This window comes from Protopterus annectens, chromosome 12.part0 (genome assembly GCF_019279795.1).
Source record: "Protopterus annectens isolate FY-2018-M chromosome 12.part0, PAN1.0, whole genome shotgun sequence".
NCBI lineage: Eukaryota > Metazoa > Chordata > Ceratodontiformes > Protopteridae > Protopterus > Protopterus annectens.
The window spans coordinates 629,678,129-629,700,020 of record NC_056746.1 but is presented as its reverse complement, the minus strand read 5'-3'; the positions used below and the strand labels follow the sequence as shown (position 1 = coordinate 629,700,020).

The window sequence follows — 21,892 nt, the reverse complement described above, 5'->3', positions numbered from 1 at the left end:
TGGTAATGACCAAGTCCAGGATATTGCTGCCCCTGGTGGGGGGTGTGGATAAGTTGATCCAAGGTGTTGGAATTTATGAATTCCAGAAAACGTTGAGCACAAGAGTTAGTACATGAGTAGTTTTCCCAGATAATGGTGGGGTAGTTGAAATCGCCCATTATTAGGGTGTTAAGTTGTACCCTAATATTTTCCAGTGTATCAAGAAATGAGGAGTGGGAATCCTGGGGCATGGTGGGGGATCTGTAGCAAGCTACAATTTGGATTGTGGTCTTGCCCACAGTTAGTGGATAATCTCAGGTGCATTATGCTGAGCAACTAGCCTGGTGGTGTGGATATCCTTAACAAATATGGACACGCCTCCACCTTTAGTGTTTCAGTCCAGGTTAGGTGGCCGAAAGTTGTGGTATGAATTATAGCCTGGTAATGCAGAGGTGCTCTCTGGAGCCTTGAACCAGGTCTCTGTCACTGCACAGATGTTGATGTTCTCCATTTTAAGGAGTGCTTCGAGTGACTGCATTTTGAGGTTTAGACTTCTAGCATTACCCTCAGATTTTGGTTGTTTGTACCTGTTACGGTGGTGAATTTGTCACTTGAACCTTGCCTAAAAAAGGCACTGTAGGCATGGCAAGAGTCTTGGCCAGTATCCGGAATCCTAAGGGCAACAGGTGCAGGCAATCTCTGGCAAAGTGTTGTGGTTTGTCAGTCATGTCATCCCAGGCAGACAGATACTGGATTCCCTTAGAATGACACCAGAAGCTTAGCCAATTGTTGAAGTCAATCATTTTGTCCTTGGGCTGTGGTATCATTCTGGGTGATGGCAGGATGCTACTCGGGGATAGGGTCATACCTGCCTGTGCTACAAGATCGGACAGCTCCTCCATGTCTCTTTTCATGTAGTCCAGGGAGGTAGAGCTCTGGTCATTCTTACCAACATGGACAATGACAGAGTCCTATTTGTACTTGTTGTGGAGTGACCTGAGTGCGTGCATTATGTGGTGGATCCTGGTTATTGTTGGCTGGAATTCTAGCTAATTTTATTATTAGTTTTTTCACTTCACCTCCTTTAAGTGTTCTGAGCAGTGCTCTGCACAGCACTTATTAGACAGATACAGGCACTTTCAGTGTTTTAGTTTCTTCTGAACTATAGCTAATCCTACAGTCTGAGCTGTACAAATCCTGAGTAAAGCAGTGGCAGTACATCATACGTCTAAGATAGCATTACATGCATTCTAGTCAAAAATATTTACTGCATATTGTATTTGGTACTTTCACCTTATTCTGTCTTCTTACCTTAAATCAGTGCATTAAACTTGCTGTCAAAGTACTTTTTTTGTTCTGACCTAACATCTGCTAAACTGACATTGTCTAGAGTAGAATATTTCCTGCATACTGTTATTTTAGTGCTCAAAACTAATTTAATCTGTTTATTATTGTTTGAGCTAATATTTTAATCCACTAGCCAAAATGCCATTATCTTCTCTTAGTCTTCTTGCATCCCTTGCTCAGCAATGGATCAGCCAGCTAGTCTTTACTCTGTTGTCATCCTCACAGCATTTGGTTTAGTCAGGCAATTTTAAGTTTTGTGGTGCTCAAAGATCATGATCTTTTACATAACTCGTCACAATTTGTGACAGATGCAAATATGTAGCCAGGGTTGAGGCCTCTTTAGCAAAGCAAAATCATCCTGTATCACACGCTTGTAGAATGCACTGCACATTCTCCTAAATTATCATATGCTGAGGCAGTTAAAACAAATCCTTGGCCAGTCCTCAGTGCTTTGGTAAGAGCAAAGACCTGCATAAACCAGTCACCAGGAAGCAGCCTATCCCATATTCATTACACCAAAGCAATCTACAGTAGACTTCCAAGATGGCTGCACGTTTAGTAATTCTGGCTCTCCCAGTCTGAAAACAGAAACTTAGCAGAGAAAGCCAGTGGACCTAGATTTCTGGGTAAATTTCAGTAACTGACTAGTAAGTGCACTACCGAGATGTCAAGAAATAAGAAATGTATGTAAGGATGACCGACTCACCAGGTTGGATAAGGAAAATATCATGGTCATCTGTCTGTCAAGTGGCAGGATCCGCCTCATCACACGCACTCAGGTCTCCCACCAGCAGGTACTGTTACAACTCAGAAATCCATTTTAGTAGAAATCCATTTTAGTGTAAATAACTTGAGATGTACCTCACTGGACTATATGAAAAGAGACATGATTGACCCCTCTGGTTATGTGTCCCAGGCCAGTATGTCCGTAGCCTTAAGCAGCATTTTACCATCACCTAGGATGGTCCTTCATTACAAACAAAAATGATTGAATAATTGGCTTAGTTCTGGTGTCATTCTAAGGGGAATCCCAGAACCTGTCAGCCTAGGATAACATGATCGACAAACATCGATGCTTTGCCAGAGATGGTCTTCACAGGTTCATGGTTGGGTACTAGGCTATCAGCCCAAGGGCCAAAGTAAGCCTAGCCAACAAGGTTCCCTAGCTTACGCCACCCATGAAAGTTAATTTCCTGTGCCCCTGTTCAGCAGAGCCACAGAAGTGATCCCCAGGGTGTATTTCCTATTTCCCATCCACTCATCAAGATTTTTCTTGGAGTGCTAATGAGGAACTATGCTTAACATAGATGGGTAGCTTGTTCCAGAGTATAGAAGTCTCTGGGACAGGAATCTGTCCTTCCAGCATGTCCTGTTTATTGTAGTGACAATGTTTATTCCCTAGAGCATGTAGCTGAGAGGGATTGGGATTTCTTTAGGTGTAGCATGTCCAACAGCTCTGGGTTTGACATGGCTTTATATGTTAGGCAGAGATCTCCTCGGAGTAGGTGATATGCTACAGAGTTTTTTGAGACTCTGTGTAGGGCATCTGTTTGAGGCCAGTAATCCTCTTTGTGAGGTACTTATGTGGCCTTTCCAGCTCCTGCAGATGTGAGGTACATTCCAAAATGTGTGTTGTACTCCATAATGAGTCTGAGTGCCTAGTAGAGGGGAACAATGACATCTTTTTCCTGGATGAGATCCCTTTTGTGATGGGGTGTGCCACATAGAAGGATTTCCTGACTGCTGTGGCAATGTGATTATCAAAGGAGAGACTACTGTCCACCTGGGTCCCAAGGTCTCTTTATCACACATTCAGCATTAAGTAGACTGCCGTTTATGTGGTAGTTCATGGGTACAGAGTTTTTACCCAAGGGGATGACTATGCACTTTTGCCATTGAGCTTGAGGCCATGCCTCTGACACCAGGCATTTGTCTCAGTGAGGCTCCAGTCTCAGTGAGGCTGTTCATTTGGGGAATTAACTATGGCTCCAAATTTGCAGTCATCTGCAAACTTTGTTAGCCTGTAGGTCAGAGGAGTAGATGCCAAACAGGAGAGGTCCCAAGACTGAACCCTGTGGTACTCCACTTGTCACTGGTTTGAAGTCAGATTTGGAGTCTGCAACTTTTACAGTGTGATTTCTGTCAGTGAGCCAGTTGGCAAACCCATCTTGTGATGTAGGGATTTCTACCTAGTTTAGTGAGTTTAGCTATAATTCCAGAATGGGGGATGGTGTCGAAAGCCTTGGCGAGGTCAAGATAGGCTGCCTGAACCACCTTACCCTCGTCTACGGCATTTGGTGACTGCCTCAAAGATGTCGATCAGGTTCAGAAGGCATGATCTGCCTTTCACAAACCCGAACTGGGTGGGGTCCAGAGTTTGGAGCTTACAAATGACTTTTTGTTTACGAGTTCCAAGATGATACGTTCCATGGCTTTACAGACCGGCTCGTCAGGCTAATAGGGTGATAGTTTGCAGGATCAGTCGTGGCTCCCCCTTTGTGGAGTGGGATAACTGTTGCTATGCGCCATTCAGTGGGCACAAAGCCTGACATGAGACTATGATTGAACATGGTGTTTAGGTGGGGAGCCAGTTCGTTCTGAAGTTCGTGTAAAACGCAGCCTGGGATGGTCCATTCCCATGCATGCTGTGTTTTTGGTTTTAGAGAGTGCAGCGTTTACCTGCATTGATGTGATTACAGGGACTCTGCATTCTTCCTGTATAGATATGTGCCCTTTAGGGGAGGGGGGGGTAAAGTTAGCACTGAACCTATCTGCCAGGATGTTGGCAGTATCAGTTGGTTCTGTAATTTTCTTGCTGTTGTGCTGTAACTCAGAGCAGATCTGAGTGTTGCCATTGAGATTCTTGACATAGCTGTAGAATGCTTTGTGGTTACCCTAAGAATTGATGACAATTTTGTTTTCGTTGCCAGCTTTGGAAGATCTTATAAGGAATCTCAGCTTCTTACTGAGGCTGACGAGAGAGCTCCTCCACTCATGGGATTTTACTCTTTTGCAACATTTTTTTCTTTCTGTTGTTGAGTTCGTTTATGGCAGGGACCACCAGATTGGCTTCCTTTTTTTGGAGGATAGCATCTTGGTTCCGTTTGGGATAGCACGATCCATGCACTCGTGTAAGTGCTTATAGAGTACATTTGTGTAGGATTCAGCAGTCGTAACTGTATTGTCCATCTGCATGGGTGTCATGAAGTTCGCCGCTTCTGTCTTAAGAAGCATGAAGTTGGCTTTGGAGAAATTTTTTACCATGGTTTCCTTAATGGTGAGTGTGGGCGGGATGCGGATATCTAGGGTGATTAGCTTATGGTCGGATCGGACCAATGAGGCATTGACTTTCAGAGATGACTTGACTAAAAGATATTTAGAGAAAGGGGTTATAAAATGGGTCATATTACACAAGCCAGAAATATGGTTAATGGAATGGATAGAAGTAAACTCCTACAATATCAAACTAGGTAGGTAGCCTATCTACCACAAGAGGAGTGGCTCCTGGCCCAGAACTTGTACCTTATTGGCCGTTTGAGCAGTTTTTTCTCATATCTTTCAACTTTCTGGTTTAAAAGCCGCATTTACTCTAGTTTCCTGCCTGTAACTAGTCTAGTCCAGATACAGACTTGCTTTATCTGGGACTGTTGGTAAGCGTCTGAGCCCCCCAAGCCTTTCTATGTTGGAGGGAAGCCTTCTAGCTTATCAGTGGAAGTCATAAGCTCTAGGTAGCCTGTCTTCCATGGGAAGAGTGGGTTTTGGCCCATAAATTCTAGTTTATTGTCCGTTTAGGTAGTTTTCCATCTCTTTCAACTTGCTGGCTTAAAAGCCTGCATTTGTGCTTGTTCCCCGTCTTTCCTGTAACTAGTCTAGTCCAGGTACAGATTTGCTGTATCCAGGACTCTTTGTAAGCTTCTGAGCCCCCCAAGCCTTTCTGTGTTGGAGGGAAGCCTTCTAGCTTATCAGTGGGAGTGGTAAGCATTAGGTAGCCTATCTACCACAAGGAGTGGTTCTGGCTCAGAAATTGTAGTTTGTTGGCCGTTTGGGCAGTTTTTCCATCTCTCTCAACTTTCTGGTTTTAAAGCCCATGTTTGCACTTGATTCCCCCCCCCCCTTTCCCGTAACTAGTCTAGTCCAGGTACAGATTTGCTGTATCCAGGACTGTTTGTAAGCTTCTGAGCACCCCAAGCCTTTGTGTTGAGTGGAGCCTTCTAGCTTATCAGTGAGAGTGGTAAGTACTAGGTAGCCTGTCTACCACAAAAAAAAGGCCAAGTGGTACAGTGGTTAAGATGTATGCCTTTCAACCACTAGGTGCAAGGTTTGATTCTCACTACTGGAAAGAGCTTTACAAATGGAAGATGTATATTTTTGGCCCTCTTCAAAAGGAACCTTGATGATTGGATGGGGAGAAAGGAAATTCACCTTCCTGTCAGTTGCCCTGCTAGATAGGGGTCCAGGGAAGTAAATGGTTTCGGAAGAAATAGCCAGGGAATTGTTATGGCTAGGCTTGTATAGGCCCTAGGGCCGATAGCCTAGTACCAACCTATGAACAAGAGGAGTGGTTCTTGGCCCAGGAATTGTAGTTTAGTTTATTGATCATTTGGGAAGCTGTCCATCTCTCTCAACTTTCTGGTTTAAAAGACCACATCTGCGCTTGTTTCCCATCGTTCCTGTAACTAACCTACTGGAAAGCACTAGAAAGCCTTAAACTGATACAAGCCTTCTAGCTTAAGAGTCTCTTTGGAGTGTTTTTAAGTATCAGTTTTCTGTATTTTCTTTCTGTACTTAACTGTTATCTGCCTAAACGCTGATTTTCCAGCATTTATTGTGATTTAAAAGCTTGTTTTATTGTTTTTGTTTTTTTTCACATATTGTACTTAGACTGCCTGCACTTTTAAAAAGTTGGTTTTGTTTTGTTGTAGGCTACACACTAAAGTACGATAGCCTTTTCTGATCGCTTGTAGTCATTTAAAGCTGTTTTAAGTGTACTTTTTATTGTTTTTGCCTTCTTTTCAAAAAACAAAACAGAAAAAAAAACATTCCTCGTTTCCCACCCTTCTGAGCTAGTATAGTCCAGTTTTCAGGCTAGTGCTGAATTCATGGCTGTTACAAGTTTCTGAGTTGCTCTTACCTTACTTTGAAAGAAGGAAGTTTCTCTGCTCACCTATGAGAGAGGGGAACTTTGAGCAGCCATCTGTCCCTGGAGGAGTGGTTCCAGCCCAGAAGTTAGTAGTTTAAAAAACGTGTTTTTATGGTTTTGCCTGCTGGTTAGCTACGGTTAAATTATTTCCAGCTCCACTGTCTCCTTTTCAATTTTTCCCTTGAAGCTAGTCTCTCAACCTAAGCACTCAAAAAGCATCCTACAGTCTGGCACTTGCTCAGACCTAATAGCAAGCAATAATATACCCCGACACTCGATTGCCCAGCAGGGCAAGGCTCTTTATCCATCCCTCACCAACCAAGCGACTAAGCAGCTCACCCTACTATTCAGGCATGACCAAAGTGCGACTTCAGGTGTACTCTCCAGTCCAGCTGGTAAACCTGGGCATCCTGAGTCAATGTTACAACTGCCTCATGTACATAGACAACCCTCTCCTCCTACCACAAAACACTTAACATATTAACAAATGCGAGAGATGCAATTATACAGCCAAACTGGAGGCTAAGGTCTGTCAACCTTCTCCTCATGACTGTCTGTTCCAGTCCTGGGTGAACACTTGCACCACACCTCCAGCCTCACATAGACCTACTAAACCAGCACTGGCAAAAAATACACATAAATACACTAAATCATACTCTGAAGCTCTAAATAAAAACCTGCAAAAGCATCCGAGAGCTCCAAAGCAGACGCCCAAAAAACCTACACCTCCCGTCACAAACCAGACAACACATAAAACACAAAATCAATGTGCCGCACAATCACAGCCTTTAAGGCGAAATAACATATCTAACACTAGTAATAGGTGATTCTATAGTCAGGCACACTGACATCCCACTCACTAGGCTGGACAAGGAGGTGGTTACTGTTGGCTGCCTGTCGGGAGCCAGAATCCACCACATAACACAGGCACTCGGGTCACTCCAGTACAAGTACAAATATGACTGTCATTGTTCATATTGATGTGAATGACCTGAGACGTACCTCCCTGGACTACATGAAAAGAGACATGGAAGAGCTCTCTGATCATGTAGCCCAGGTGGGTATGACCCTGAGTAGCATCCTGCCCTCACCAAGAATGATACCTCAGTATAAAGAAAAATTATCAATTTCAACAATTGGCTAAGCTTCTGGTGTCATTCAAAGGGGATCCAGCATCTGTCAGCCTGGGACGACATGCTCGACAAGCCGCGTTGCTTCGCAAGAGACGGCTTGCACCTGTCACCCCTAGGCTTTCGAATACTGGCCAAGGCTCTTGCCCCCAGAGTGCCTTTTTTAGGCAAGGTTCAAAAGTCAAACCCACCTCCATAAACAGCACAAATAAAAAAAAATGAGGGTTATTCTACTCAACGCCAGGAGTTTAAATCTCAAAATGCATGCTCTCGAAGCACTCCTCAGTATGGTGAACGTTGACATCTGTGCAGTAACTGAAACCTGGTTCAAGACTCCAGAGAGCACTCCAGCACTACCGGGCTACAACTCATACCACACACCGAAACACAAAAGGAGGGGGTGTATCCATATTCATCACTGATACTACACCTTCAGGTTAGTGGCGCAGCATGCTACCTCTGAGATCATTTATGTGCAACTAACATCATGCAAATCTGCAATGAAAATTGTAGCCTGCTACAGATCACCCTCCATGACCCAGGACTACCACTCAGGAGACAATGAAAAACATGAAGGTCCTACCGAACACCCTGATATTGGGCGAGTTTCAATTAGCCTACCATTAACTGGGAAAACTACTTGAGTACAAACTCCCAAGCTCTGCGCTTCCTGGAATTTATCAACTCAAATGCCCTGGATCAGCTGGTAATCTCCCCTAACAGAGGTGAAAACATATTGGACCTGGTCATCACCAACATGGGCGACAGGTGTTCCGCACCAGAGGTCAACCTGTCACTGGTTAGATCAGACCATAAACTAATCACTCTGGATGTCCACACCCCACCACCACCCCCAACCAAGGAAACCACAGTGAAAACCTTTTCTAAAGCAAACTTCACCTTACTTAAGACAGAGGTGGTAAGTTTCACAGCCCCCACTCTAAAGGATAACGCTGCCCAAGATGCAGAATCCTTTACAAATGCACTCTATGAGCACCTACAAGGATGGATGGATCGTGCCATCCCTAGCAAAACCAAGATTCACTCCCCTAAGAGAAGGAAACCAGTCTGCTGGACCCCTGCCATAAACAGGTTGTACAATAAAAGGAGGAAACTAGTTCAGAAAAAAAGCAAATCCCAAGAAGGAAAGACATCCCTGATCAGTATTAGTAATAAACTAAGGTCCTTCATGAAGTCATCCAAGGCTAACTTCGGAAGAAATATAGCCAAGGATTCAAAAGATAACCACAAAGCCTTCTTTAGCTATGTCAAAAATCTAAGTGACAACTCACAGATATGCTCTGAACTAGTGCAAAATAGCACAAAATATACTGAACCTACTGATATTGCCAACATCCTGGCAGATAAATTCAGTGCAAACCTCACCCCTCTCCCCTCCAAAAGGGCCCACAACAGTGCCGGAAAAGTGTAGTGTCCCAGAAATCGCAGACGCATAGGTAAAAACAGCCCCTTCAGAAGCCAAAAACAGTGTCAGTGGGGCCAGATGGTGTCCCAGGATGCGTCTTGCATGAACTACAGAACAAACTAACCCCCCACCTAAACATGCTGTTCAACCTCTGCCTTTCCACAGGCTATGTGCCCATAGAATGGCGCAGAGCAACAGTTATTCCGCTCCACAAAGGAGGGGCTACAACTGACCCTGGTAACTATCGCCCCATAAGCCTGACTAGCCTGGTCTGCAAGGTTATGGAGCGCATCATCATGGAACTCGGTAACAAAGACATTGGGAACCTCCAAACACTTGATCCGACCCAGTTCGGCTTTAAGGGCAGATCATGCCTACTAAACCTGGTTGACTTCTTTGAGACAGTCACCAAGGCCATAGACTAGGGAAAGCTGGTTCACACAGCCTACCTTGACCTCGCCAAGGTGTTTGACACCATTCCTCACTCAGGTATTCTAGAAAAACTCACCATCCTGAACATAAACCCCTACGTCACAAGATGGTTTGCCAACTGGCTTACAGACAGAACTCACGCGGTAAGAATAGCAGGCTCCAGGTCTGACTGTGAACCAGTCACAAGTGGTATCCCGCAAGGCTGTGTCCTGGGACCCTACTGTTCGGCATATACTTCTCAGAAGTACAGGCAAACACAGGAGGATTATGGCTAACCAGGTACACAGATGACTGCAAACTGGGAGCCATAATTGACTCTCCGGCTGACACGGACATCCTCCAAAAAGGCCTTACTGAGACGGACATCTGGTGTCAGTCATGGCCTCAAGCTATATGCCAAAAAATGCATAGTCATCCCATTTGGGAAAAACAAAACATTCGCAAATTACCACATAGGTGGCAGCCCCCTTAATACAGAAGAGGTAATAAGAGATCTGGGGACCCAGGTAGATGGTAATCTCTCCTATGACAATCATATTCCCAAAGTAGTTAGGAAATCCTTCTATGTGGCTCATCTAATTACTAAAGGGTTTGCATCTAGAAATAGAGGTTATAGTGCCCCTCTACTCATTACTCATCAGACCCATCATAGAGTACAATGCCCCATTTGGGATGTACCTCACAAGACACTTTCAACAGCTGGAAAGACTACAAAAGTATCTCACCAAGAGGATTACTGGCCTCAGACATATGTCCTATGCAGACTGACTTTAAAAACCACCGGCTGCAGTCAGTGGCATATCTCTTACTCGGAGGTGATCTCTGCCTGACTTAAAAAGCCATGTCCAACTCAGAATTGATGGACATGCTCCACCGAAAGAAATCCAAGTCACTGCGAGCCACACACTCTAGTGAGCTAAACCTCACCACAACAATAAATAGAACATGCTGGAGGGATAGATTCCTGTCACAGAGACCCCTCCATGCTTTGGAACAAAATTCCTATCTACATTAGGCAGAACCCCTCACTAACACTCAAGAGAAACCTTGACGAGTGGATGGGTAACATATACACCCCTGGGATCACTTCATTGGCTCTGCTTGACAGAGGCTCAGTTAATTAGTCAATGGGGTGGCAAAAGCCAACACACTCTGGCTAGGCTTATAAATGCCCTCGGGTAGATAGCCTAGTACCTACCTATGAACTAAGAAGGACACGTCTAAAGGTAAACTTAGGATTGTGACAACTTATGGTAGAAACACTGGGGCACTAATTGATAGTGTACAACGAAACTGGAACATCCTTAGGGTGGACAGTTAAACTTTCTGGATTACTGTGAGATGAATGTCAATTTTCCTTTAGAAATGGAAAAATTTTGGGAGTCCTCCTTTAACCATTATAAGCCAGGACGGTATAAACAAAAAGGCTACAAAGCCCTATAGAGGGACAAGTTGCCAAAGGATGTTTTCCATGTGGTCATTGTACACAATGTTGCAGGGTACTACAAACTAAGTTTTAGTAGCAAAAACACTAGAAGTATTTGATATCCCTTTTTTTGCCAACTGCAGCTCAGACTGGGTCATTTATCTTGCCATCTGTAAGTGCTCTGCTTTCTATGTAGGGCAAACATCAAGAGCAGTGAAACAGAATATCAGAACACTTAGTGAAATCAAGAATAAAAGAAACACAAATGCTTATTTAAACATACTGAATCCCACAAAACAGCATCCTTTTACTTCCTTGTCATTGATAGAATATTGGGAATTAAATATAATAAATATGGATGGCATGAATTACTTAATGCTAAAGAGAAAAAGTGGATTATTAAATTCAGAGGGCTTTTTGCCCCAAGGCTAAATGAACACCTGTAATTGGTCTTCAGGCTTCTGACACAGTATATAAATGGTGGATTTTTATTTGTGCTTTTACACTGCTGAAGGCTTAGAAAAGTTTAAGCCAAAACCAGTTTGTTTATATTATATACTGATGCTTTGATTGTGTAATACACATTTCTACAGCTACCACAGTCTGCTGGTCGTTTTTTCTTGGAGTGTCTAGATATGTAGCAGAAGCCAAACAACTCCGATATTGTCACCTGTGGGATTTTGTTTACTGACTAAGGCTGTTGCCATCCCGATTATGCATTTTTCAGGCAGAGTCACAAGGACAAAACTGGGCGGCCATGGTGGTGCAACAGTTAGCGTTGCTGCCTGACAGCAAGAGGTTCTCCGGTTCAAGTCTCAGCTGGGGTGCCTTCTGTGCGGAGTCTGCATGTCCTCCCTGTGGTTGCGTGGGTTTCCTCCCACTTCTAAGACATGCTATAGGTGGATTCAACACTCTAAATTGGCCCTAGGCATGAGTGTGTGCGTGTGTGTGCCTTCTGTGGAAGGTTGGGCGCCGGGCTGGCAACTCGACACCGTAAAACTCCACTACCAATCATGAGCAGACAGGTGATCCGCTGTGGCGGCCCTTAACTGGGAAAAGCCGAAAGAAGAAGTCACAAGGACAAAACTGTCAATGTAATAAGACCATCTAAAGACAAACTCTGGGTTATGCTGCTCAACACTAGGAGTCTAAATCTGAAACTGCTGTCACTGGAAGTAGTCCTTATTCGGAAGACGCTGACCTCTACACCGTCACAGAGACCTGGTTTAAGGCTGCAGAAAGCACCCTAGCCATACTGGGTTAAAATTCCTTCCACACGTTCAGACCTCAAACTGAAGGTGTGAAAACTAAGGTAGGTGATGTATCAATACTCGAAAAAGACAAATGCACCTAAAGACTGGTTAAACGGAGCAACTCCTATGACTTATTCCAAGTGCAACTAACTGCTGATAAGACCCCACTTCAAATCATTGCCAGCTATAGGACTCCCTCCATGAACCAGGACACCCACTCGGCCTACCTAGATCTGCTTGAATCAATTAAGATGCAGCCAAACACCCTGGTTTTGGGGTGACTTTAAAATACCCATCCATTGACTGGGTTAATTATACTTGTACTAACACTCTCACCCATAGGTTCCTGGACTTCGTTAATGCCATTGCCCTGGACCAGCTGGTTGACACCCCCACAAGAGTCTCCAACATTCTGGATCTGGTGCTCATCAACACGGAGGATCAGTGTACCACCCCAAGTGTGATGCCCTCCCTGGTGAGGTGTGACCACAAATCATTCTCTTTGGAGTTAAAAGTAACAACAAGATGACCCCCCAGCAGCAACGCAACTATCTTAAGGGATGGCATAAACAGATTCATACCCCCTTCCCCCACTGATGGAGAGGTTACCTATGCTGGGATATACACTAATGCTTTATATGAGCAGCTATACAGTTGTATTAATTCTGCCATACCTGATGGGACCAAAGCAAGATCCTCAAGGAAGAACAAACCCCCCTGGTGGACTTCCGCCATTAACAGGCTATACAGTGAGAGGAAGACATTGCTGTCTGAGTAGGAAGTTATGGTCTCGAATCTGGAAGCACTCCCTCCTCAACGTAAATAGGCAAATAAGACCTCTTGTAAAGTCCTCTAAAGCTACTTATGAATCCAAATTAGCATCCCTAGCTAAGGAAAACCATAAGGCATTCTTTAGCAACATCCGAAACCTCAAAGGAAAAACCCAGATTTGCACAGAACTTGTAGTTAATAGTACTAAATATACAGAACTGGTGGATATAGCCAACCTGCTGGCTGACCAGGTTCAGTGCAAAATTCACTTCCCTGTTCCTGCCGCACATAACACAGAGCATCCCTGCCACATGTCCTCCACGTGTTATCTCCAAGGAGTAAGTCTTAAACACCCTCTCCAAGACTAAAAACACATCCTCAGTGGGACCAGAAAACATCCTAGTCTGCGTTCTCAATGGATTAAAACAGGAATTAGGAACACCTCTTGGTACCTTGTTCAACCACAGCCTTAGCACAGGTTTTGTCCCTGCTGAATGAAGAACGGCTACCGTCATCCCTTTGCATAAAGGGGGTGCATCCATGGACCCAGGGAACTGTAGACCCATAAGCCTAATCAGCCTTGTCTGCAAGGCCATGGAGCATATCATCATGGACCTTGTCAACAAAGAAATAGGTAATTTACAAACAACCTTACCCAGTTTAACTTCGTCAAAGGGAGATCGTTCCTGTTAAACTTTGTGGACTTCGAGACAGTCACCAAAGCTCTTGACGAAGGTAAAACTGTGCATATGGCCTACCTTGACTTAGCCAAGGCCTTGGATACCATTCCCCACTTGGGCATTATTGATAAACTCACCCAGCTGAGTATCCGCCCATATATTTTCAGGTGGGTTGTAAAGTGGCTCACCAATAGAACTCATACAGTCAAAAAGGAGAGACTACCTCCTCCAGAAGACCAGTAACCAGTGGTGTACCACAGGGGCTCTGTTCTGGGGCCCCTACTGTTCAGACTATACTTCTCTGAAGTACAGGCAAAAACTAAACATCTGTGGCTTACGAAGTTTACCAGTGACCGCAAACTAGGAGTAGTCAATCAGTCCCCTAACAATGTCAGTATCCTGCAAGAAGGATTTACACAGACTAAAGATTGGTGTCAAAAATCATGGATTTCCACTCCATGCAAAAATATGCATTAGTCATCCCCTTCAGTAAGAAGGGTTATGTTCCTGCAAACTACTCCATAAATAGCAATCACTGGTGAGAGACCTGGACATGCAGTTGATAGTAACCTTACCTTTGGTTACCATGTCTCCACAGTAGTAAAAATGGCATTCTTTGTTGCTCACCTCATAAGTAAGGGCATCTCCTCCAGAAAAAAGGTTAGAACCCCCCCCCCCTCATACTCTTCCCTTATCAGGCCAATAAGAGTATAATGCTCCCTTTGGTATGCACCTACAGCAATTGGAGAAACTGCAAAAGTTTTTTACAAAGAAAATTCAAGGTCTCCAGCACATGTCATATGTGGACAGACTGAAATCACTGTCTCATTACTCTGTGTTGTATGGACATCCATCTTGGAGGCTATCTGTCCCTTGTGTATAATATCCAGCCCTGCCTTAATGGAAATGCTACACATTCGCAACTCAAATGGTACATGTCACATGCTCAAGGGACCTTAACCTGGTACGTGGCATCAGTAGAACTTGCAAAAGGGACAGATTTATCTCAGAGGTTACCTCCTCTCTAGAACAGGCTTTCAATCCGTGTTGAGCAGAGCCCATCGTTGACACTGTTGGACGATTGGATGGGAAACCATAAATTCGCCCCAGGGATTCCACTTATGTCCCTTTTTAGATCTAGGTAATAGGTGCCCATTTAGTGCCTACCAGTAATAGACACTCTTGGAAACAAGGGTTAACTTGGCTAGGCTTGTAGGGGCCCTGGGGCCACTGGCCTAGTAACCTCCTATGATATAAAGGACCTGGAGGAGAATAGGCTGCAAAAAATTGAGGAAAAAACACAGACTGGGAAAAGTTCTTGCAGTTCTTCAGAAAGAAGTAGTGCAAGTTCCAGACATGACTTCCAGTAACCTAGAGGAAAGTGTAAGGCAGCTGCACAGAGACCTGGTTAAAATAAATGAAACACTGATAGAGTATATCAACACAAACACTAAAAAGCTGGAAAATGGAAGAAGCTTTGAACAGATATTCAGATAAGGTGGCAGAACTGAAAAACTCAGAGGTTGAAATGAAGAAAAGGCTGGCTGAGTATTAGAATTCACAGGAAGAGATGTTTCAAAAATATAATAAAATTTGAGGACAGAACATGTAAGGAAAACCTGAGATTTTCTGCTGTACCAGAGAAGCTGGAGGGAACAGACTGTATTAATTATATGAAAGTACAAATAAGAAACTGGTATTCCACAATAGGAATTGTTAATTGAAAGGGTACATCGTTTGTATGCTCCAAACCTGGCTGGGAAAACCACCTAGACCTTTAATAGTAAAAATGCAATCTTAACCAGCAGGAGTAGATTCTGACAAAGCTGTTGCAGAAGGACAAAGTGCTAAAAGTGAGAGACAGCAGAGTGTTTGTGGAGAATGATTACTCATTGTACACCAGGCAGAAGAGGAGTCATTGTATTCCATTATATAGGGAATATAGAGGAGTAGGCATGAGATTCAAACTGCTGTACCCAGCTATCCTCAAAATATTTTTCCTTGGAGCAAAAATGTTTTTTTTTGATGAAGTACATGCTAAGGAAGAAATACAAAAGTTTGTCCAACAAAAAGTGAGCTGTGAAATAGGAGATTTTGCTTATTACCGGTAATAAGGACCAGAGAGAGACTGTGCCAGTGAAACCTTTACCAGTGTTTCAATGGAAAATGATTTGGAGCCGGTAAAAAAAGCACAGAAGTTGGAAAGAATCAAGAGTGCACTGGAGATGAAGCAGAGATAGGGTTTGGGAGATGGAGGTGAACAAAATATGTAGACCTCTTGGACTTTCGTGGCCTCTGTTAAACTTGTAGGGGACTCTAAAGCATATGGTGTACTTCATGTAATTTAATATTTGGAAAAATACTCGGGAGAGGGGAAGAGGAGGGAGAGTTAACTGCAAGCAAAAAAAAATTTTTCTCAACAGTATTTAAGTGATGCATGATTTTCGCTGCATGTTATAAAGTAGTTTTTTTCAGTTATTTTTAAGTGTAATGGAGATACGAATGTAAACAGGTACTTCTGTTTGTTTTGTTTGTTTCTGCCTTTTTTTGTCTTTCTCCTTGTTTAGTTGTATGAAATGTAGGTACTGCAATGTAAAACAAAAGAGAGATCTGGTTAAATGAGCATGATGAAAGAAAAAATAGTGTGCTTTTTCCCATTCTTGCATTGTATCATAGGAAGTTACTAGACTAATGGTTTGAGGGCCCTTACAAGCTTAGCCAAATTTTACCCTTGTTACCATGATCAGCACCTATTGCCCTTGTCCAAGAGAGACACAGGTGGAACCCCCAGGGTGACTTTACAATTAACCATCCAGTCATCCAGACTGTGTTTGAAGAGGTGGGTCCTCTATGATCTCTGCTTGAGCAGAGGAACCATGCAGGAGTGTCCTCTCTCCCCATTTATTTGCATTATATTTAGAACCATTGGCAAAGAAAATAAGGAACTCGGAAATTCAAGGGTGTAATTGGTGTAGTAGTCAAGAAAAGCTGGATTTATTTGCACACAACAGTATTTTATACCTGACAAAACCAGAAAGGGACATTACGGTGTAGTAGAACTTGGAGATAGTTTCAAACCTTTTTGGGATACAAAATTAATGAAGCAAAAAGAAATGTAATAGCAGTAAATTATGTACCCACATACAAATTGGTTCAGCAATATCCATATGTATGGGGACATGATAAAATGAAGTATTTAGGAGTATGGATTAAAAATTATGCACTGGTCAGGCATATTTTTATTAACCAGAGGAGAAGATCGGGATAGCAGTTAGTAAAGAGCTGAATGATTTTGTCTGGGAAGGGAAGGCAGCAAGAGTCAAGTGGGATAAGCTTATTTTTCCAGTAGAACAAGGCAGATTGGGATTATCCGAGTTAAAAGGGTATTTCAGAGCAACACAGTTAAGGCGCCTATACATAGCACAAGCAGAAAACTATAATTCAAAGTGGAAAGAGATGATGATGAAATGGGGGGAAGCTCAAGTAATAGGGAGAGATTAGGCTTTTGGATGCAGACCTTTAAGACGGACAACAATAGTAATCCTACAGAATATTATATTCGTAAAGTAGCAGAAGGTCTGCTAAGAACTAAGCCAACATGGGAATGGAGAAAGTAGATTCTGCTGATAGGGATACACACAATAGGCAAGAGGGGGCAGAAATATATCGGAGAAAACTGGCAAAAGAACCAAGGTACTAAGAGCAAATAACTAGAGAGGGAAAGGTAATAGAATGGGAATATGCCAGTGTTTCTAGTAGAATCTAGAACAGAAGTTGCCATTAAGAAAGTAATAGTGTAGCATATAAAACATTGCATGACAACTATAAGAATCGATCAGAGGAGGTTAGGAAGGACTGGGAAGAGAGGTTAGATAAACAATTCTCAAAGAAACAATGGGGGATATATGGATGTCTCCCAAATATGCAACAAAATCTAGAAGATTTCAGATCTTTGCCTGGAATTGTTTACATAGGTATTTTTATATTCCAAGCAGACTTCAAAGAATTTTTCCTCCGGAAGACAGCAAATGTTGGACACGTGATGGGACAGAAAGAGGTAATTGGTAACATATTTTCTGGGAGTGTGATGAGTTGGTAGACTGTTTCCCTGCACACTGCTCCGTCAGAAATGCTAGGTGAGCAAGTTGTAATGACTAGGGAAATAAATTTTGTGAGCTATGATGCAAACTTGGAATTGCCTAGACATAAGGCTTTGCTGAGTCTAGTTATGATGGCTGCCAAAAAAGCAATTACTAGAAAATGGAAATCTGTCTAAACCAACTTTACTAGAAGTAGTGAAGATAGTAACAGAGTTAAAACAATGAGAACTGGGATCCTTAGAAAAGAGTAGGAGCAAATTACATAGGAGCAAATTGGAACTGTTGGATCTATACATACAGAGGAGGAATGAGGTTTAAAAGAAGGCAGGATTGGATTGAGCTATGTAATGGTTAACAATGACTGGATATGTTAAACGTGATGTATAATGTTTGCAGATAAAGTTGTGTCAGAATGGTTTGGAATGTATAATGTTTGCATCCCAGATTGTGTCACTATGGATTATTGTCATTTATATAAATGTAACGTGGTCTATTAACATTTTTACACTGGGAGAGCTCAGATCAACCTGTTATTCAGTGTGCAGCCATCTTGAAAATCTACCTACTCCAACTTTGCTGAGAAGCAGTAAAGGTGTAGGAATGAACTATGTCAAAGAAGCGAGCAACATTAATGGGAATACCACCACTCTAATGAATGGATTTGGGTGTTGCTTTCTGATACTATATGATGAGTGATAGTGTTGGTCCACCAGTAATCCAGAAACTGTTCTGTTGCTGCAGGAAGCTGTGCTGTTTGTTTGCTTCTCAGTCATTGCTGGCTGCATAGCTTCTTTTCCCTGATCCCTCCTTTTGAGGGAAGCACCAGGGGTGGTGGTGTCCAGAAATGGTCCCACAAAGGGCTGCTCCACTTTTATTCCCAAATTCTAAGGTTTTTCAGAGAATCAAATAGCAGTAGCCCAGAGTCGTTCTCATAATCCCATTTTAAACTTGACAGGCCGGGTCCCCCTTTGCTCATGTGTTCATGCTGGAGAAGCCTCTCCCTCTTTGGCTCTTCGGGACCCTACCATCCCATCCCATTTCCTGTCTCAGAAGTCCTATCTGGAGCTCCATTCCCTACATATAATTGCAGGGTTACTCTAGCTGTGATGGTTAGAGAACCTGCTTCTTCCATGTAGAGTAATTGAGATCCCCACCTCCACACAAAAGCCAAATGCTAAAAAGAATTTAAAGGGGCAAGTAGACTGTCATCTATTTCTACTGTAAGGGCCTTCCTGTACCAGTGGTCTTGGATTACTTTTCCCGGATGTTTTGTAAAAGCCTCTGCTATTGTTCTGTCAAAGCACATCTTGTTACTGTTTCACATTTCCATCAAAGCTCTCTAACCGTGTCTCTGACTTCTGTCACATTATGCTAAACCTTTCTGGGGGAGGTTGCCCCTTCGTCAGCCCCCCCCCCACACATACACCCTTATTCTCAGGCATCTTATTTCTCTGTAGTAAATTTTTATTTTGTCATAGGAACGCTTATTTTTCTTGCTAAAATATATATCCTGGAAAGTATTTTGTCTCTTATTAGGCATATTACAGGCATTATCTACACAACTCCTATGTAGCTTTCCACATATAAATGGTCTCCATGGATATATGTCTTAAAATTAAATGCACAGCATGCAGTGTTGTCATGCCACTCCTTGGTTCTTCAGTGAATTAATACAGATTTTCAGAAAATGTACTATAATGGGATTATCTATAGGCAAAGAAGTGAGGAATGCATCACTGGAGGTGGGGTAACATCTCTTGTACCCCCTATGGCATGCCCCATGCCAGTCAGTGTTTATGTATTGGGGCTTGTCTCTACACAACCTGCTACTTAACCATCTGGCCACAATGTGATACTCCATCCACATCCACTCTTTTCTCTTTGGTCATGTAGTGTTTGTAGTGCACAGAATCCTGAGACCTCTTCATTTGGAGCAACAAGGCAAACCCAGAAAAGGTTGATCTGTGGTGCATCCCAGGATGTGGTGCCCATGGAAAGGGACTGCAGTAGGGCATGAGAGGAGATCTGAAATCCATGGTGTCTGACCACATACATGTGAAAGCATCTCCTCCTTTCAAGTAATGGGGGAGTAGCTGTCCCCAGGAAACTTGAGCAACTGCCAAGCCTTTTTCCCCAAGGTAGCCTTGGATATTGCTGAATATTTTTGCAAGGCATTATAAGATAAATGTGATTTTTTTTTTAAGTCCAGATCTTTCTTTGGGGCCACAATAAAAGGAAATTCCCATGAAAGAGACCACCCAGAAAGATGAGCTTGTGAACCTCTTCTGTTACTGAGGATGGAACTTTTCATACCAGATATGAAAATACATTTATCTACCCTAACAGTCATGCCCCTTCCCTTTGACATGCTCACTTACCTTTCCTCTCCTTTTGTTGTCTGTAGTTTGCTTTGCTTGGAATACCAGAGATCTGGAGAGAAAGTGTTCACACAAAGCATTATGTGTAAAGGGGAAAGGTTGAGTAGACAAGAAGTTGTTTTTGGATGTCAGGTTACTCAATACCTGATGACATTAGTCCTGCTGTTACCATGATGTATCTGCAAATCTAGATATTTCATTATGTAAGTACATAATTTGTCTCGCACACACACACACACACAGATGCACACATAAATGTTGGCAGTACTATCTTTGGTCAAATGCATGAAATGTTTACCACAACTTTTTGAAACCTGGGTCCTAAACCATGTAGGAGCAAGGAAGATGGACCTTCCACCTGCAGGTACCATATAAAAACCTGCTTCAAAGTCTTTCAAGGTTTTGTAATTTGAGGTCTTTTGATCGACATTCCACAAGTCAGTTAAAAAGTAAACTACGACTGCAGGTAATCATATATAGTAAACATAGTGTGGTAGTCGCTTCTAGTAAAACTTAATTTTGGCACTGGTTAGGGACATTTATGTGTTAATGAGAATAAGATTTTTAATGCTAATCATGCATGATAGTAATATTGAAGGTATTTGCTTTGTATTGTATGTGTAACACAACATAAAGTACAGGGCAGGACTGCCCCTTTAAGGGAAAACATGTGGGTCAGGACCATAAGTGGCTGCAGATGTAAACCTGCATCTGTTTAAGATGAAGAGAAAGAGAATGTATGGAAGGAAGGAAAGACAGACTAGGGCCAGAACACTGGCTCAGTGATGGACTTAATGCCAGGAGATTGGAGTACCAGTGAAAGTCTTGGAAACAATCCTGGCTTATGATTTGGAGTAGACTGTTTATTCTAAAGTGAGGCTTTTGTATGCAGTTTATTAACTGTGACTACTAGAAAGGTTTTTTTCCATTGCTGGCAGCGTTGGTCTGAAGTTTTGTGTTTGTGTGAAAAATTTTTTTTCTTTGACCGAAGTTCCATGTTTCTGCCGTTTAAATTCTACTGTGCATGTAATGTGTTTGTGTTACAAAACATATGTACGTACATGTGTGCAATTTTTGTGTTTATGTATTTATTAAGATGTGTGTAATATTCATAATATGCATTTGTATACATAAGTCACAAGTTGTGTTTGTTTCATGTGTGTATGGTCAGTTGTATGTTGAGACAGAGATGGGAATTGTTTGCTTATCTGACATTTTAAACATTTTATGCCTGCACATTAAACTACCATTCTTTACAAACTAGATCACTGACTTTTCCAGTGCACGATATGAAGTGCCTGTAGAGGTTCCCCATCCTACAAAGAGAGCCTCTGCTCCAACGTATCAAATAGCATTCACTGAAAAACCATTTAGTGTGACTGTGATGCGGAAATCCAGTGGAACAGTGCTGTAAGTACTTATTTTTTTTGACTACTGTAAATGTGCTTTATGACATTGGGAAGGAGGAGTTAATCGTGTACAGTGCATATTTAGTTTTGAGTTGTGCCTTATTTCTTAAGTGATGTGGACTACTACGGGGCATTGTAAGCAGTGGCTTTTTTCTTTTTTAAATCTTTTTCTTCCCTCTGCCCACTGAGTATTGAACTCGCTTAGTGGCACATGGGCCTGTTTGTTCCCTGACTGAGATCATCTTCAAGTATGCCACACTTTTCTAGCATTGACCTCCTCTTTTAGACTTCCCCTCTTTTCAACCACTCCTTTTAGATGCTTGAAATTGTTAATCCGTACCACTATTTTCCCTTCTATTTAAATTTTAAACTTCTGATTTCCTATTTGTTGCCATGATGACTGTCTTGTATGAAGTCTAGT

At 42.6% G+C, this 21,892-nt stretch overlaps 1 protein-coding gene across 1 annotated transcript in view; it reads left to right on the top strand.

Annotated features, from left to right (window-relative positions):
* Positions 1–21,892, top strand: part of LOC122816753 (lysosomal alpha-glucosidase-like) — a gene marked incomplete in the record, with an annotated part of 907,240 nt that overhangs the window by 6,515 nt on the left and 878,833 nt on the right. The window contains 1 exon segment of the mRNA XM_044089759.1: positions 21,327–21,472. Within this exon segment, the coding sequence (XP_043945694.1) occupies positions 21,327–21,472 (146 nt within the window).